This window comes from Catharus ustulatus, chromosome 1, assembly GCF_009819885.2.
Source record: "Catharus ustulatus isolate bCatUst1 chromosome 1, bCatUst1.pri.v2, whole genome shotgun sequence".
Classification (NCBI taxonomy): Eukaryota; Metazoa; Chordata; class Aves; order Passeriformes; family Turdidae; genus Catharus; species Catharus ustulatus.
Genome location: NC_046221.1, coordinates 138,082,944 through 138,102,705, shown reverse-complemented (window position 1 = coordinate 138,102,705; position 19,762 = coordinate 138,082,944). Strand labels below are relative to the sequence as shown.

The following is a 19,762-nucleotide window of genomic DNA, read 5'->3' as shown; positions in this document are numbered from 1 at the left end:
CCTCCAACTATATAATGGGGAAAAAAAAGAAAATTAAGGGATTTTGCTAACAAGGTAAAATCACACACGTGACCAAAAGCAGATATATGTTCCTATCCAGCTGTTAATGCTGCACATATACAGTTCTGTACTCCAATAAGCCACTGCTCAATCACAATAAGGAGCTGTTAGAAAAACCAACAGCTCTATTTTTCCTCATCTACACTTCTGGGAGCACTTGACTCATTAACTTGAATACTTTCCCATTAAGTCCTCAAGGATAACATATGCAGCTAACTTACAAAACAGGGAGATTCTACACAAACAGGAGAAGGAACAGACTGGTTCTGCCTCCCTATGGCAACACAGTTGTTTATGTACATTTTATCTGATTCATTTATTTGTCAGGAAATACATTTTATTGAACAGGGATGATTGCTTTGCATTTCATGGTGGCAAAAGCATACATTTTGTAAAATGTGTCATACCTATTCACAAATTATATGTAGTTCTTGAATGCCTAGAAGTTAAAATACTTTAAACTGAAAAAAAACACCAAAGCAAAAAATTACCTTACAGTAGGTGCTGTAATGATTCCTATGAAGAGAATTCTTCCCCAGCTTAAAGGATGGCTTGCTTGGAACACAAAGATATGTTTCAAAAAGAATGTGTTCAACTCAGTTAGCTAGATTAAAAAAAAAGCCAGTTAATAGAGTTCAACTTACATAACTCCTGATGAGTTAGTACAGAAAATGTGCAAAGTTTAATACAGAAAATAAAACACAGAAAGAAATTTATGCTCTACTATATATAGCCCTGCTGGTGAGATTGACCATTGAAAGAAGAATTCCTGCTTTGTCTTTTGCTAAGACAAACAAGCAATATACTAGTAAAACAAACAATTCTCCCCTATAAACCTCTATGAAAGCATTTTCTCTTTTTCCCAAAACTCATTAAAGGACAAGACATAATGCACACTGTGGAGGTTTTTTGATAACTTGCATATCCTAAATCAGGTACAAATAACCAAGGCAATTTTGAGAGAGAAGCAGAAGAGATCATAAAAAAAAGAGTAAAAAAAAAAACCCCCAAACCTCAAACAACTAGATCAAATCTTTATTTTTTCCTTTAAAATACTAAACTAAGAAATTTTTAAAAAATTACAAAAGTTTTAATTTTAAGTTCTTAAAGCATTTGTGACACATATAGTCTTGCTGGATCAGTAACTATTCTGAGTATCACTGATGCATTCAACAGTCAATGGGAAAAGAAAAAATTTCAAAAAAAGCAAAGCAAACAAACACTCCCCACACGAACAACCCCCTGCCACATAACACAAAACCAAAATAAATTAAAATTCCACCACCCAAACCCCACTGTCTAGCAGTTTTTAAATATCTGTCAATTGCAAAAAGCCAATACAGCAATCTGTAATATTTGGCTTTTTCCACAGATTGTGTAACTACACTCCTTAACTACCACATAACTCCTGTGAAAGTGCATTACCAATTCATTTAACTGTGTATTTCAATAACAGTCATACATTCCATCAGAATATGTTTTAGTCCAACATAGCCAACAAGTAACTGAGCTGATGGCAGCTTTGATTTCACAGAATTTATTTCTTACCTGCCAAATAATCATGAAAAGATAGACTCCAGCCACTCTCTGAAATGAAGACTTTGGGTCAAACCAGCGGACATAGGTCCAGCTGGCTGGGGTGAACTGTAATACAGCTCTTTTGATTTTCCCTGTGGTTGTGTGAATGTCCCTGGGAAAAAATAATGGCTGGAGTAAATACAAGGAATATGCCAGAAGGGAAAAACAAAAAAGCAACATCCCTGATGTTACTGATGTTTCTGAGGAACAATCACATTTTTTTGATCAACAGCAGAGATCTTCTCAGATACAACCATGTACACAACCAGGTAAGGGGGAATTCAGAAAAATAATCTAGTAAGCACTTCAGTCAAGGTGCATATTCTGCTATAAAAGTCCACTCTTCTCTATCCTCAGTCAATAACTCAGTAACTAACCACAAAACCCATTTATCATTCTTTTCACAAAGAAATGAGGACAGCAATTCTGCAACTTCCTTGGAAAATCCAGAGGGTATTTCTTCCTAGTCCACTGCTCTTACCCCAAACACTCCTTGTTCTAGAGCTCACTGATATCAGTCCTTCAAGAATCTGTCAGATTCATTATTCATTATTTGTATAAGGGGCTGGCTCCACAGGTTTAATAATACTACATTTCCAGCACACATAAGCCCTGCTGTTCTGATATCAGATGCATGTGGACCTCCTGGAGAGGTGTGATAGTGCTGTTAAAAGCTAGAAAGCATTTACATTCCATTTTGAAAGGGGATTTTAATGCAGGCTCATCTGACATGTATTACTGATTCTTGCTTTTGATAGTATTAATTCAGATGTGCAACAGCATCTGAAGGACACAGAATCTAAGAAAAAACTCAGAGCTTCCTCTTCTCAAGGAAGGTTAGCAGGACTAGAAGCCAGTTTTCACCTTGTTATTTCTCTGGCCCTTCTGGACTGAAAAAAAAAGTAAAAAAAATCCTCAGATTTGGTATTTTCAATATTCGTGTTCTTCTAAGCTGGAGGGAACTTAGGTTAGGGAGAATCTTCTAAACTCTAAGATCTGTATTTACTAAATTAAAAAAAAAAAAAAAATTAAAAGGGTACAAGCAAAAGCTTTTCATTTTTGCAGCATTTTCATGTTAAAGGTCAGAAAAATCTACTCATGCATGTAACAGAACATGAGAAAAAATTATTCTCTGAAGACAGTAAAGACTAGTTGTGCCATAGTCTGCTGTTTAAACTTTCAGTGAACTCTCTAATACCAGAAGGACCATCAACTCTGACAGAAATGCAGGAAAACTGATTTCAGAGTAAAGGCTGGATGGTTCTTAGCGAAATTAACAAATCTGTGAGTAAAAAAAGAAGCAGTACAGAAATTCACACAAGGTACAAATTTGGAAGTCAAGACCTGAGTTCCTTTTCCATCTCTCAAGGCAATTCACTTAACTTGACCAGTTTCATCTTCAACATTGGTAATGTGCAGATAACCATGCTTGCTAACAGCTAGCAGGGAAGAAGGCAGGAGAGGGGTAAAAAGCTGTGGAAGAAACCACACCTGAACAGCTAGGAACTGACACTTACTAGGCCATAAGCTGTTACCTTTTTACACAACAAATGCCTCTTTATTTCACAATTACTCCATTTATTTTAGAAGGTCAACAATGAGGTAAGGCAATCCACAGCACAGGTACCATCAGCCCCATGCCCCTACTGCAATTACAACTAGTGCTGACAGACTGACACAATAATTCATCAAAGTGAGCCCAAAACTAGTTAAAAAATGTATGATGAGAAAACCATCACAATATGTTTTGCTCCCTGACTTCCTCAAAGTTTTATGTATAAAAAAGAAACTGAAAATGCAAATAGATTTACTATTTTGTATTGTCCATTGGCATCAATGCTTGCAACTTTAAATTGCAGAGGAAAAGCATATATACAGTCACATTTACAAACATATGCTGTACAGGATCATTACTATGACATTGATATTGAACATTTAAAATAAAAATTACAGCACTGAGAGGCAGATTTCATGCTATTTTTATACATGCAAAACAATGTTTATCAAGCTTTAACTTAGACCTACTTGAAGCTTGCCCAGTGATAGGTCCTCATCTCCAAGAAACGACAAACTACCATGCCCAACCAGATGCCACCCCCGTTACAAAGCAGGATGTCCAAAATGACTTGATCCCACCAGCATTCAGCAAAATTAGGCAGAAGGTGCATGAAGAAGAGCTATAGAATACAGCAAAAAGATTCTGGGTGAGGCACAGCACAGAATTCATACAAATTCACTTTTAAAGTACACATTCAAAAATCAGCTTTTCAGTACACAGCATGCTTCAAAGGCATGAGCCACTGCCACTGAAATTGGATGGGCATCCTTCCATTGACTTCATAAGGCCTTGAACAGAACCACACAAGACATCAGAATTTTTTTTCCTCATTGTTTCCTGCTGAGGCTATGCTGTATATAAGGATATTGTGCAGTTGTTGGCTTCTCAGAGATGATACACAACACATTAATGGAAATGTATGAAAAAAGCAGAACTACTGTGTTTCTTGGAGGAAATAAGGTGGTTTGTGCTTTAAAAAATAAAATTAAGAGAATCTTTTATTTTTGTCAAATAATTTTAAGTAGTATGTTTTCTAAACCCACAACAAGATGCAGCAAGTAAAATGGATGCATTTGTAACAGCTGTCTGTACAAAAGCATGGTGGTGTTCAGGACATAAGACTTCCCTATTGTAAAACTCTATTTTTAGGAAATTTAGTGACTGTAGAAAAATTAAGAGTTCAACAACATTTCAGACAGCATTTCAGCAAGCTTTGCTGCTATACTTGGTAGAGAATGGCTCAAGGAGTTAAGAGGACATTCCACTCTACTGATGCAGTGAGGAGAACAACTGGCCAGAGTTAAGGCAAGATATAAACATATTTTACCAAGAGCTAGAAACAGATTCACTGCCTCTCTTTCTCCTTTAAGGAGAAAAAATTATTCTCTTCTTCTATGAGAAAAATGACTGCAATCCAAAAAACAGACTGGAAAAGTTACCTATGGAAATCAAGACAGTCATGTGTTAAACAGTCCCTCTGAAACACTCAAGGAGATAATTAACAAAACACATAGCAAACTAAAGAATGTACCTCCACAAAAATAGTACAATTCTTGTCAGTTAAGAGTACGTACACTGTGGCTGTGGAAGATTATTGGTATGATTTTGTAACATTTGTTAAAAGATAAAAGCATGAAGTACTGAAAAAAATCAGATTTGAGAAAAAAATCCAAAAAGAATGTTTTCTGTATACAACAAGAATGAATGCTGGCCCATTTATAGTACATTACAGTGACTAATACTGGCAACGACAATTCCTGTGAAAACTCTCGCAAAAGTGTATCAAAACCACTTGTTTTTCTTTGACAAAGCTACGTTAATTTCAACCTTTTGAAAAAAGAAAATCTGAGTTTCTCTTTGGGACCCAAGTGATACAGTGTTGTTCATTATCCTGCTAAAGTTTCCCTTCCATCTTTTTAATTAATTTAGCCTGAGAGGGGTGATAGCCTACAAATGTCAGTCAGATCCAGGCAAAGACCCCAGAAGTTACAGCTAATGAGGCAGCAAAACCCAGAGCAGAGGTGTTTGCCCCACAATCTCTAGCTGCTTTCTCAGAATGAGAGACAAAGGCCTGCCTGCTTTCCAACTTCAATCCAACAGGGTGGAGCATGAGCCAAGTTTCCCATTTCAGAACAAAGACTTGGCCGAAATCCATTAAAGCTAATAGGAGATGCTCAGCTAAATCCCTATGTAACTCCCCTGATAACTTCTGGAGGTTTCTAATTACTCTCCTGAATTATCTAATTCATCCAAAATCCATTTGAGTGGTGATAACATATCTGTGTTTTGAACCTTGTCCAACACACTGTCTGTTCCAATAATCTGCTTTCCAATAAGGGGAATACCAGACATCTGATGCTGTGTCAAATTGAAGGCAAGGATTGTGTGATGAACAATTAGAGTATGAGTGAAACAAATCCAAACACATTATTTTCCAGAGGGAGAAAATAAGAACAATTACTAGCTAAGGTGTTTTCTATGAATGGGTACTGGTGAAATCCCAATCTTAAGCAATTTCAAAATCATTTAGAAAACACAGTATCCATCAATGCTACAGAAAAAAACCCATGTTTTGAAGAGGAGCTCACAGCACCAGGATTTTCAAACTCAAAAGTTTGATTTTAGACTAATAAATCATTTTCTATGTTTTTAAGTTATAAATGCTTTGTCAGATAAGCCATTCTCAAGACAGCAAACTTTACAAAAATCTGATTTTAAAGACTGAGTTCAGGTATTACATCAAGACACCTCAACTCCATTTCCCTTGTACATTATGCATGACTATACACAAAGTGTGATATTGGTGTATGTGAGGTAAAAGGACCATGAGAGTAGATCACAGATATTGCAAGGTGAAAAAGGAGAACAGCTGATCTGAATCAGGAAATATGTGAAATAGAAAAAGTAGCATGAGCTCCATAACAGCAGAAAATAAATTATGAATGATACAAATAGGCCGACCTAGACTTCCATTCTATTCAGGTAGTAATAACTTACCTAAAACTCAGCTTGCTGTTGTCTGCTCATTCAGCTGCATCGATTACTCAGTATCTGGTTTACAAGACTTAAAATGCAAATCCATACTGAGAACTAGAGAGCTATCCTTCTAGCAACATTCACTCTTCCCCCAAGAACAATTCATATCTCATACCTTTGCTGATAATGAAGATAAAAGAGTGGCCTACCTCAGTGAGCTCCCAGGTGATGCTAATAGTCCAGCACAGTCCATAGCTGCGGATCAGCAAAGCCTTCATAGCCCAGCCCCAGAAATGTCCAAAAGCAAATATATCAAAGTGGCTGAGGATTCTCTCCCAAGTGATAACATGACAGTTCACTGCATACTCCTGTTTTAAAAATTAAAAAAAATCCAGAATCAAATTACTCCATCAACACACGACTTCAGAAAGAAGAAACATGTTTCCATCCAGTGCAATAAGTCTGAAATTATAACGGTATTAAAATTAGTATTATTTCATTTTCTTATCCTTCTAAACTGCGGTACAAAACTTCCAGTATTAAGACTCTGTGCCATCACAGTACAGCTCTAATTTAAAGAGAAATAGAATAGACCTTGGTGCCTGAAGAAACATGTATTTCTTAAGTGACAGAGAAGCAACAAAACAATAAGATCAGTAACAATAAAGCCAGCAAACAATACTCCAGAAAATACACATTTATCTTTCTTCGGAGACTTGATTTGAAATAACCACCTTTCCCAACACTCATGCTGTCTGCTATTCAGATGTGGCTCATTAGTGGCTAATCTTCCCCAGTTTTTGATGTAGTGTTACTCATGTCAATGTTTACTTGAGTGTCTTTTGTGTCATGTTTTTCTCATGAAAGCAATTTCCCAGAACCCATTCATACTGACGACATTCAGTCACAGGCTTGGATTGAAAATAAATTTAGGAGAATATCAAGGGGAACTTGCAAGCATTTCTTTTTTTAACAGATGAGCAGCACATTCCTTAAGAATACTAATTAATATTCTAGTCACCAATGACAAAGACACTGGGTTCTCATAACATGTTGTACAGCAAGTGCTAGAAATCACTGCCCACCAAGAAAAAAATTGTATGCCATCAGGAGGCTGCAGCTGCACGGTTCTGTCTCATCACTGGGCACTAACTGAACTATTCCTAAGAGGTAACATATACTCGAAAAAATCTCTGCTCTTCAATCCTCCTAAAACACACATTGCCACCTGCAGGTGACAACACAGCACTGCTCAGGGCTGTTGAATCAATAAATCTCTTTCAGGTCAGAACTATTGCTACTCCTGCACAAAGGAACACTAATCAAGTTGAAAAGGAAATAGCAGAGAAAGATTTAAATCCTAGCCACCACAAGGAGAAGAATGCACAATTTCATACAAACCCTTCTATCAACAGGCAGCTAAGTCCCACTATGGGATGACAGGAGTTGTGTAGGTCACTGTAAGTAACACTTACTGCTGCTTCTTTCTTGTGCATGCCTGTGCTGCTGGTCAGAGAAAGGTGCACCACTTGTTCTAACGAGGGTAAACCTGCAGCTTTAGTGCACCAAGAGATCTGAAACTGGCTCCTTTGCCAGCATGAGAAGCATAGAATATACCACAGGAGATGCAGGCTCCTTGCTGCACCACAATACTATGATGAGCGAACACAATGAGGCTACTCCAAAGTAAGGTTTTTACCAGAGCTCTTGCTTTTTTTGCTTTTATTTTTACTGGGGCTTTTTCCTCTCTATCTCGTTTTTCCAGCTTCAGTTCTGCCAGTCATACAGTGAAATGTGCTGAACTTTTTTTTTATACCCAAGCAACTTTGCTAGTCCTGTGCAAGCCTCTGCTACACCAAGTTGCAGCCTTTATTAAAGTTGCACTTTCAAAATTTACTCCAACTTTAAATGACAATACCTGGATTGCAAAGCAGACCAGGGCAAGTTTCCACTGACTGCTACAGTCAGGGAATGTGCTGTACTGTGGTTCTGTGCCAGTAGTAATACTAGTCCTCCCATACTCAGAATCTATTTCTAATTTAAATGACAGGAGAATCAGGTGAATCTGACAAACCAACAGACCCCGTGTCTCAGCACCTTTTTGTTGCTCAGCAACACCACTGACGCTTGTGCTGGGGCTCCATTTAGCCATTAGTGTGCCCTCCCCCATCCTAGGGGCAGGCTGACCTTGCCTCTCCCCCAGCACAGTTGGTTCCTGCAGAACCCAAAATCACAGCCCCAGACTTGTACAGCATGTACTGCTGACAGGCTGAGGTGCAATACTCGAAGCACTCAGTTTTCCAGGCAAGGAGCCTGCACACAGCCCTCATTATCATTCAACGAACATGAGCTGACTGCACTGTAAAGATTTCCATTCCCCTATGTGCTACAGGGCAAGAGTTTGCAGCCACTGCTGATGAAGTGCTGTGCATTGGTTTGCATAAGCAGTAAATTGCCATGTGTGAAAGACAACCAGGCATGAGGCATGAACCCAGTAAAAGCACCTAGGTGACTGTGGTGGACAGACGCACAAACCCAAGGTCAAGGGAGCATGTTGGTGGTGAGGAGTAATTTGATGAGACAGTGAGGAGGACAAGATTAGCAACTCTTGCCTCCCCATACAGCCTTCTCTTCTGCTTAGTGCCCAACTGCTCACACTGTGTTCTGCTTGCCACCCTTCATAACTCACACCCTTCTCCCAAGCCTCCTGTTACAACTCCAGCTCTCTGTGTTCCCCATTCTGAAGGGGAATGTTCTCTGTATGGAAAATTATTTGCAAGCTGCTCAGTAAGCAGAAGAACAGGCCTGGGTTTCTATGCCACTCCAGGTTATGGTCTATGGAAATAATTTCCCAATGGTATCAGCATCAGTGCTCAGTTGCTGACTGAATGGAAGAGAGCAGAGTCCTGCAGTTGCCATACAAACACATAGTCCACAGAGCACAACAGTAATGCACTGGGCTCAGAGCAACAAGATGAGACCAAAGTTCTTTGAGGGCAGCACTGTGCAAAACAAAAACCCTGATCAAAAACCCTGATCCGAGACACATACCATACAGGTTTCATTCAGATACTACCTTGCTAAGTCTATTTTCAGTATCCATGCTCATATCTATTACCAAAAAGAATCCCACTGCAAACATACATCATATTCCAAATTGCACACTCATCCAAACATCTACATTAGAAAAAAAATACTGAGAAGAATTTTTCACACCAGCTGATTTCAATGTAAATAAATTGTCATTGACACAAAGGACTTGTTGACTTTGTCAAGTATAGGCACAAACTTGCACTGCTCATGCCAGCAAATTCAGATTTATCCATTCCCACTCACAAAAAACATGCCTAAAGTATGTAGAATAAAGTGCCATGGATACATACCATAATATCTGCTTCCCTTGTGGCATATCGAAGATTAGGGTCCAGCCAGTACATCACTGCCTTTACCTGCTCAAAGTTAAGGAAGAGCAGGAAGACCAGGAACAGAAAATAGAGCACACTGAGACCTGCAAAAAGACTCAGTTTTAAAATCATGTTCACTCAGAAGAAAACTGCTTGGAACACAGAGTCCAAAAAGCTACTTTGAAACAGTTGTTCTACAAATTAATTTCTATATGCAGCAGCTACATGCAGAAAAGCTGAAGAGACACCAGTCAGATGGCAATGTCTGAGCACTCAGCACTTCATATCCCCTCCTGTGGCAAGTGACGCCATACATGCTCAACTGCATGAACCAAATCAAAACAAAATCAGTCTAATAAATTTAGACATGTGTACTACAAGGCTCTGATAAGGAAGCTCCTTAGTATGAGATGCATAGCTCTGTCCCTTCGCTTTAAGTATTCTTGGTCTCATTAATGCAAGTCCCTAAGCCTTTTCATAGATTTCAACATAAAGATCAATCTAATAATGCCACCCAGCAATTCTGAGCTGTGCGGGCAGTAAAGAGTACAGTAGTTTCACAATTACAAGCCGCACCTGATTATAAGCCGCATGTTACAATACAGAGTGTGATAAAAGGTATCTATTCTATCACCATCTGTTGAGGGTGGGGGGCAGTGATCCTTATCTCCATGGGAGATATTCTGCTAATGGGCCATCCATTGAAACCAGGCAGGGCATTGTTCTTTATCTTTTCACACCCCATCCTTCCTCCAGCGAGTCATTTTCTGCTAATGGCCATTGAGTCCCACTGTGTGACTGATAAAATTACTGCATCCCATTGGATGTTGCTCCAGCCAGGGGGAAAAGCCCAACATTTCTTACCAAGATAAAAACAGAGGTTTTGGGACACTAAGGGAGCCCCTTTCTCCACTGGACTCCAGAGGAAAACCGGATTTCTCCACATCACAACTGGACCATTATAGGGAAACTGCACCTTGTACAGGAGCACTGCTCCAACTGAATCACATCTGTCACTGCAGGAGGATGCAGCCACCATTTAATGGGACTGCTACCAACACCCTTCCTGATGGGGTATCAGGTTTTGTCAGGGTTTGGAGTTTGTTTCCTGGTAGTACTGTATTTCTATTTTAATTTCCCTAGTAAAGAACTGTTATTCCTAATTCCCATATCTTTGCCTGAAAGCCCCTTGATTTCAAAATTATAATAATTTGGAGGGAGGGGGTTTACATTCTCCATTTCAAAGAGAAGCTCCTGCCTTTCTCAGCAGACACCTGTCCTCCAAACTAAAACAGCAACTTTTCGTTCTTTGTCCATATATTGGCTGCACCTGATTATAAGCTGCACTTCCAGGTTTGGACCAAAATTTTAACCAAACTGGTGTGGCTTATAATTGTGAAATTACTGAAATTATAAATATAAACCCATGCATGTCTGAGTCACTTTTGTGAGCTGGAAAATTTGCTGATTGAACCTTTCAAAGATAAATATGATTATTATTTATTTTCACACCACTATAAATTATGAAACACAATTGCATTTAGGAGCACTTTTTCTCTCCTCCAGTCTGAATAAGGATTTTTTTTAAAGAAGATCTTATTAGAAATTGAGTCCTAGGTGTAGCTCTGTGGGTAGCTGAAGCTTTTGTTGGGACCATATCTTTACATTATTCACAAGCTCACAGATATCCAAGACCACATTTGGAGGAGGTTTATAAACATTACTTCCACAGCCTCAAACTTACTTGTATCCTACAGCAAAGTTATGGAAGGCAGAAAGATTAATGTGAATAAACTTACGATCTGACAACCAAAATAAACTACAGCATTTCTAAACAGGCCTTTTAAACTATAACCAGGACTCACATGTTGATAGCCCCCCAGAGTACACCAGAAAGCAACTTTTGTTCAGAGACACACACATGCACAGGAAGTATCCATACGGTCCTGTGCAGTGCTTCCCAGTAACACGAGGGGAACAGATGTCAACCAGCTAAGGGAAGCACAACCTGCAGGCCAGGGTGCATCTGGAAATGTGTCCTGTTTAGGACACACCAGTCCTGCCCTTCATCTACCAAAGGGGCCTGAGAACTGAAGCACAGCTAAATGAACCATGCCAGAGGAAAAGAGAAAAGTGTTGCTCCTGATGTTGCATGCAGCCTTTTCCCAAAAGTACAGGGATCAAGCTCTGACAGTATCAACATTGAGAATGACCTTCACATGTGGTGAAACTTGAAGTGAGCAGTAGGACCTGTGTTTCTCAAACTTCTCAAGAAGCAATTTTGTTTAATAAGTACTGTCTAATCAGCAGTATCCTCTCAATGTCAACAGATGAGTAATCAGCTACTTTGGGAAGCTACTTATTTTTAGATATAAGGTGGCAGGAGAGAGGAATGTTCAGTCTGCCTAAAAATAATCAAATGTGCAGTCTAGGATATGCTCTGTGAACCCTGAATTACTTGAAAATAAAATTCCTCATGATTTTGCTGTGTAATTCAGATGTTTAAGGAGCAGGATTTCACTTGTTAGTTTAATAGCTAACAGAATTATTTTTCAAACTATGAATGCAACTGACATTTACAGGCACTTTTAATGAAATAAGAACATGAATATACACATGTCAAGAATATAAATAAATGTTAATCTACGAATGATACAATTTAATAAACATATAAAGTAATAGCATATTTTGCCAATAATGAAATCACCTACTCAAGTGGATTTAGAAGTCAGACAGTATATGCCGCAGCTGGGGTTGGAAGAGTTGACAGTAGGAAAGGTGTGGGGGAAGGAGATTGGGAAGCACAAAAATAGATTAAAACAGAGTATCAGAATGAATGATCCCTTTTTGGTGATTTCATTTACACCATCCTGACACCGAGTAATACAATGATATTCCCAAACATAACTAAGAGCAGATCATAAATAACTGCTCAGGAGTGAGAGGAAAGTAACATCCACACAAGTTTGATGCGCAATTACATTTCATAACAATTCCATTCATCAGAAAGCTTAAGAGGCAGGTCCTGCAAAGTCAACGCAAAAGTCAGAAATGCAAACTTACCAAAAACCATCCTCCACAGAGCAGGGTGAGGACGTGTAAAGGGTCCTATAGATGGCAAACAAAAAGCTTATTAGGAGACAGTCAGTAAGAACCACAACATTAATTTTGAGTATATCGCATATAACTACTTGGCATGAGCAGGGATCAGTTCTTCATCAAACTATGTAATACACCTGAAAGCTGGAGCTCTATGTTGTTAAAAAACGAAGTAACAGCAGATTTTAGAGTGGAAAAAGGAGACTGCCAGTTGGTAACATGAAGACAATTTTTCACTGTTTTTGTGGAGTCATGTCCAGAACGGTAGCATGCTGTTTGTGCAGCAGACACCACATCTCAGGTGTCACCTGAGGATATCCTGACCTGGTTTCCAGACTGCAGCTTGCTCCTAATTAAGACATCCCATACAAATTTGTCTGTGTTAACAAAGAAACATGATGCTTAGCCTTCAGAGCAACAAGAAACGTTACTGAACAGGCCTCCTGAAATTTCCAAACTGGGTATTGTATACAGCTGACAAGAAGGAAAACCCCTATGCACTTTATCAATGTCAAGTTATTTACTTAGAGCCAGTGATGAAACTGACTTATTAGACTAAAAACATCTCAGCTAATGTGAACAGCAGAGAAAGTAAATCTGGTGAAACGGGAAAACATTTAAAGATGAATCACACATTTAGGTAGCAAGAAGTGGCAAACAAATATTTTCAGCACACACTGAAGACCACTCTTTCACCACTGTATTCATAAAGCTCTTTTTTCTCTAGCATTCAGTTTTTCAGGCAGCACTTGGTGAAAAGTGTGCGTATAGGATTTTTAACATATGGGAAAAACACATCCCAACTCTGCAGTACAAAGCTGCCCTGAACATGATCACTTTTTTCCTGAAAACTGCCAATTGTGAGACAGTTTAGACTTGACCCAAGAATAATGATTTTGCTGACAGCAATAAATAAAATTAAAACAAAACAAAAAAAAAAAAAAAACCGAACAGACAAACCATGTACAAGCATTTCTTCCACAGAATTAAGTGACACACAAATGTTCTTACATTTTTACATTTTCCACCCCTCACACAACTACCAAAACTTTTGTCCAACTTTAACTTCTACTGAGCAACCGAGGTTTTATATTCTAAATGCAACTTAACCTATTTCTATCACTACCTTCTGGTAAGGTTTTGTGTCTGAAAATTTTTAGAATGACATTTCTGTTGAAACACACTGAGGCAAAGTCCTCCTAAAAATAAGGGTCTGTTAGCATCATTACTTAATCAGAGCTGCAACTGCACATCTGCAAATAGGACACTGATTTTGAAAACTTGACTTCCTTGTTAAATACAGACTATAAATAACAAGCTATAAATAACACTTATCTCTGCTCAGTGTGACTACAAATGCCTTTTATACTGTTCTTTAATATTAAAGAATTCAAATGAGTAAAGAAAAAATACACTGAAAACTGGTACTTAAATAAAAGTCAAAGTAAATATAGTGGCAATAAAGAGAAATTCACATTTAAAAAACATGAAGTATAAGCTGTATAACCTTACTCACCATTAGGAAAAGCTAGAACACTGATGATTAGAAAGAAGAAAATCACAGAGAGGATACCCCTCCAGATATTATCCTCTGGTACAGAATCATCCCTAAAGAGACAGACAACACACTATTAAAGTACATGATAAGGATGAAGTCAAAAGGCTCTCAAGACATATTATTTAAATAAAGAATACATGGAAATTAAATATAAGAAATAGGCATGTTTATTATGTAACAAGTTAAGATAATAATTGTACTGAATTATTTTCACACTAAATTTCTGGGTCTCCCTTTCTTACAAGAGGGTTAAATATTTAGTAAATACATGCAAGCCATTAGCATTGTTAGGAGCGTAGAAGTAACGACCAAATTTAACATAAGGTGAAAAAAATCTTCCTGCTTTAATGTTTATAGAAACATCACCGAATTACTTTTACACGACAACTTTTACACCTAAACTAAAACCTCTGGAAGCCTGGATGCAATTCCTAAGTTTCCCTCTGCTCTTTTGGTGCTACTTGTAATACCCTTCACTTCCCTTTACCTATCCTCAACACGAAATGCCTGAGACGAGGGCAGAAATAATGATTACAATCAGTCTTTAGAAATAATTAATGTACAGCCTGGAATCAGTAGCAGAGACATAGCACAACTTCAAAGACCCAAGGAAAAATATTAATTTGCTTTTAGATCTATTAAGCCAAAGCCCTGAATATAGTATCATGCATTATTTGTGCTACTGTTACATTACAGCCAGAAGAGAGACCTAAAAATTCAGTTTGGAATGCCAAGGCAAACTTAACAGAGCTCTTTATTTTCAGGCAGGTAGAATATGGTAGCAAGATTAACAAAATAACCCTCACCTAACTTTTCTAACCAGCAGACATCTTCTGGGATACTTCAGTAATACAAACAATCTTCAGGCTATCATAGTGTAACAGTGAATATTTCATGATCTATCACCCATTACAACTGAAGTCAAAGTTTTACTATCTGGGTAGTTTTCACGTACTTAGGATCAGTTACTTCATTCAAGTATATTTCTTTATTTACTCACAACACAATAACAAAAGAATTCCCAGCAAACTTTAAAGGTATAAAGCTCTTCCTGGCACAGCATCTGTCACATTTCTGGAGGGTTCCATAAAGAATCCACGACAGCATAGATGCTCTCCACATTAAATAATTGCTACAGTTACAAAATATTTCTCACTTAGCCAAACTATTTTTCTTTTCCCTAAAACTGAACCTTAACAGCTCCACAGCAGGCTTTCATCACTGAGGCATTTAAGCACTGTGTTAGTTTAAAAGCACAGAAGGAAAAAGTGCATTAAACATGAATGGTTTCTCTGCAGGCCTTAGGGACTCCCCACAGTATTTTTTTAAAACCAGCTGAGTTCAGTTTTACAGCCATTTTCCAGCAGCCATGCTGCACAGGCTGACACTTTATACCAAGTACAAACCCCAAGTCCCAGATCTTAACTCTGGTTCCCTTGGCAATCTCAAGACCTTATTCCATCCAGTGCACTTCCTAGCCAGAGCCTCTGCCTCTGACGGCTCAGAGAGCAAAACCATATCCCTCTTTTAACACATGCAAATAACACAGGGGAACATGCTGTCATGGCTGCCACCAAGTGGATGAATTTCTAATTTTTTTTTTTAAGATAGAACAAATAATTGCAGTCACATCACATCAATTTATCATGGCCGACAAAGAAGTGGAAGACATTGCGATCATATCACTTAACTGCCAGGTGGGATGAAAGGTCCTCACCTTTGCATATCAGGATTCTGAATACTACTCAGCTTCAAGAAAGCTCTCCTAGTCATGTCGCCACCCCCCAAAATCAACAAAGATGTATGCTTATTTTGGCTTGCAGATGCATTTCACAAGTGATAGACACCAAATCTTCTTGCCAGAAACAGGTAAGAACTGGTGGGAGCAAGAAACTTGCTGCTGTGCACTAGCTGATATAAGAATTATAGTGTTTATCTGGAAGAACTATTTTGGAGAATGCCAAAGGGAAAGATGCAAGCACAACAAGCTGCAATTGGGAAAATGTGCTAAATCATCTCCTCACTTAGCCCCAGAAATGTTGACTCTGATTTTGAAACACAAGGATTCATGCAGCAAAACCAAGGTTTCTAATTGTTTACGTGGGAGGACAGATGAAAATTCTCTCAATTTTAACCCATTTTACAAGGGTATTTTTCAATTCTGTGGCTTTTTAGAGAAGAAATAAAAAAATCAAAGTGAATAATAACTGCATAATCTTTATCCCTCTTCTGTTCTTCTCCAGAGCACTAGATTACAAAAATGTCAACTACTGAGTTACTACCTTAAAAAAAGAAAAAAAAAAGAGGAAAAAAAGGGGAAAAAAAAAGAAAAAAAAAAAGAAAAGAAAAAGAAAGCGGGAAACTCAATTGGGAAAAAAAATAGCTAAGATACTAAATTTGGAAAGTGAGAAAAGGAGGGGAAAAAATCTTCCAGAAACTCAACCAAACCTAAATACACAATAATCCAGTTTAATCATGCCCATCAATGAAGGAACATGGAGACAAAAGCCCTACATCCTCACAGGTCTTACTCCTGCTTCCACAAATCCCTGCAGCTTCATACCAGAAGCCACTAGTCTGTCACCCTCCCCAGTCCTATTGTTGTGTCCCACAAAATATGCCCTCCAGGACTCACTCCTGTTTCAGTTGCCTCTGGGCTCAGAGGGCTGCACACCTTATCTAGTGTGGAAGAGGACAGGGAAAGCTGGAGCCACTCCACACCTCTGCCCCAAGGCACAGGATGGAAGCAGAGGAGCCCGTGCCTGGCTCATTCAGCAGGAAACAACTAAGGAAGCTGCAGCCATTGTCAGAAGCACTAGAAGGATGTGCATTAAAGAACAGAATACCCTCTATTCCCCACTTTAACACAGAAAAATTAAACACACGTTTCTTTCTATGGATTATTATTATCATTATCGTCATACCTGAAGATTATGTCTATCTGAAGTTCAGTTTCACCCTTATCTCTCAGCTCACAGACAGTAGCAGCTGCTCTCAGTGATCCTAAGGAGGACTTCATGTTATGTATGGCTTGCTACACACAAGGGAAAAGCACTTTCTAAGTTTCTCAGAACCCTCCACATAGTTCTGCCACAAAACAATTTTAGAAGAGACAAGAAAGACTTTAAGGAACACAGAATTTCCTCTGTCTATGGTGAAGTTCCTGAAAAAATAAATTTTACTTCACAAAATCAACATGAATCTATCATAGAAAATCCCCTGTTCATAAAACTGAGCAGGAGAGCTACGGAACAACTGACAGCACAGGGGAAGCAAAGAATCCCTTGTGACATCTTGCAGGGAAGTCTACAGTGCCTTGTGCCCAGGAAGTGGGAAAATGAACATAAACATCACCTTATTGCATGAGTCAGTGTAGACTCAATGCAATAAGCTGATGGAAAGGAGCACAGACTGTAAAAGCATGTGGGAAAGCATCTCCTCCTCACCAGTCTCTCAAAGAGCGTATATGGTTTGGATAGTGTCCCAAATGAGGCCCAGAGGCAGTACTCTGATATCACTCAAGAGATCTATGAAACTCCTACAATAGCTGAAAACAGAAGGAGGAGAGGGGAAAAAGTAAACTCAGAGTACCTTCCACAACCAGAGAAGAGGAGAAATAGAGAAGAGTTAAAGAGAAGTTAACTGGCGTTTAAACACAGGAAGCGAGGCAGAGATAGACAGAGGGAAGAAGATGAAACTGAAGAAGTCAGACAGCAAAACAAATGGAAAGACAAACAAGCAATCCTCTCGGAAAAATGGAAACAAACACCCCAGAAGTGAAGCAATTTTATTTGGGCCTAGAAGACTCCAAAGTGCTGAAATTGCTTCTTAGCTCATCCTCTGCTTGAAAGACTTAATGGCAAAATTCCTTCCCCAAAGGTGAGCAATCAGTTCCATTAATCCTTCAGAATGACATTGTAATGAGAATCTTAGCGACTCAGAAGTTTGACCTAAATTAGCCCTTCAGGGAGAAAAGCGATCAGGCAAGGGGAGGAGGAGCACTTGTAGCAAAGGTCTGTAATTAAACATTGTAGCAGAGCACAGAAATATGTCTCTGATTTTGGAGTTAAAAAGGGATCCGAATAGAACAAGGGATGTGCTCACCAAAAGTATCTCCCTTAGGGCCACGCACACGTCGAAACAAGAAAAGGCACACCTCAGACAATCCGCAGTTACATTATTTTACTTTTCCTTACGCTCCTGTCTCAGCTCAAGCCAGGGTTGGCCATTATTTCACAGCTGATGAAAACTATACTTTTGGATTCTTAGAATAAAACAAGGTTACACACTGAACTGTGTATCAGGCTTAGTGACAAATAATAATTTTCTTACATCAAATGAAGAGTTGTCATGAATTAATGTTTTAAGGTCACTTCCAAGGGGCGGATTCACCACCATCAGAGTTTAAGCCCCAAGACCACTGAAATCGGTGATTGTGTATACACAATACCACAAAAGTTTAAATGAGCCTAAAACACACTGCACTACCTAGCCAAAACTTCTCAGCAATCACTGCCTACAGACTACCATTCTGTCTACAGGAGGATTATGCAATCATCTTCACTTCCAGTAGGAGGTAATAAAAAGCGTGCACAACTTCAAAAACCCTGCAGGATGCCCATCACAGTGCACAGCTATACCCTTTGTTTGCAAGTAAGGCTCCCGAATAACCTGTCCATCGCCGGCAGTATGGCCATGAATGACCGCAGGGGTGATGCCCACAGAGCCCCTCCTGCGGTGCACAAAGGATGTGGCTGAGCCCATCCGTGCCAGGGCCTGAGCCGAGCTGAGACTGGCCACAGACAGTGCGGGGCACAGCAGCGATGCCACGGAACAGTCACTGCCCGCTTGGGAAACCATCCGCATCAGTGATGTCACTGCGGGGCTGCTCCACAGCCTAATAAAGCCCGCTTTTGGCAACTCCTTGAAACACACGTTTTAGTAGAGACTTTAGCAGAGATCCTCAAAACGATTAACAAGTTCCAGGAAAACCAGTGGGGATGATAACCGCTCTGGAAAGGAGGGGAGGATGCCCGCTCTCGAGCACGGGCCTGCGAGCAGGGGGCGCGGGCGCCGGGCGGTGCAGCACCCGCCGGGGCAGGGCAGGGCAGGGCACCGTAGGCACGGCATGGCCCAGCCCGGCCCGGCCCGGCCCCTGCTCGCCCCAGAGCCGAGCACCGACCCTCCCCATTCCCGGCCGGAGCCCCCGGGGCTGCCGGCACCCAGGGGCGGGGCTGCGGCTCCCCGCGGCGGCCGCGCACCTGGTGAAGGCGAAGGCCATGAGGCTGAGGATGGTGAAGCTGAGGAGGGTGATGGTGTGCGGGCGGTAGAAGAACTCCAGCGTGATGTCCTCCACCTGCTGCTCGTTGATCATGCGGAAGTGCAGGCGGTAGTTCACGTCGTCCTTGCTCAGGGTCCGGCTCCCCACGCACGACGCCATCTCGCCCTCTCTCTCCCCTCGTCTCAGCGCAGCTGTGGTTGCGCGGGGCGGCGCGGCCCGAACCAGCCCGGCCGCCCGCCCGCGCCGCG

The 19,762-nt window shown here is 40.0% G+C and overlaps 1 protein-coding gene across 2 annotated transcripts in view; it reads right to left on the bottom strand.

The window, feature by feature from the left end:
* Positions 1-19,751, bottom strand: part of PTDSS1 (phosphatidylserine synthase 1) — a 29,153-nt gene extending 9,402 nt beyond the window's left edge. For both annotated transcript variants that reach the window (XM_033074176.1, XM_033074185.1), the window contains exons 1-8: positions 19,495-19,751; positions 14,192-14,283; positions 12,640-12,684; positions 9,556-9,680; positions 6,382-6,540; positions 3,664-3,815; positions 1,609-1,750; positions 552-664 (exon numbers count right to left, since the gene is read on the bottom strand). In XM_033074176.1, coding sequence (XP_032930067.1) covers positions 552-664; positions 1,609-1,750; positions 3,664-3,815; positions 6,382-6,540; positions 9,556-9,680; positions 12,640-12,684; positions 14,192-14,283; positions 19,495-19,673 — 1,007 coding nt within the window. In that variant the 5' untranslated portion in view covers positions 19,674-19,751. The remainder of the gene's footprint in view (positions 1-551; positions 665-1,608; positions 1,751-3,663; positions 3,816-6,381; positions 6,541-9,555; positions 9,681-12,639; positions 12,685-14,191; positions 14,284-19,494) is intronic.
* Positions 19,752-19,762: the final 11 nt, after the last annotated feature.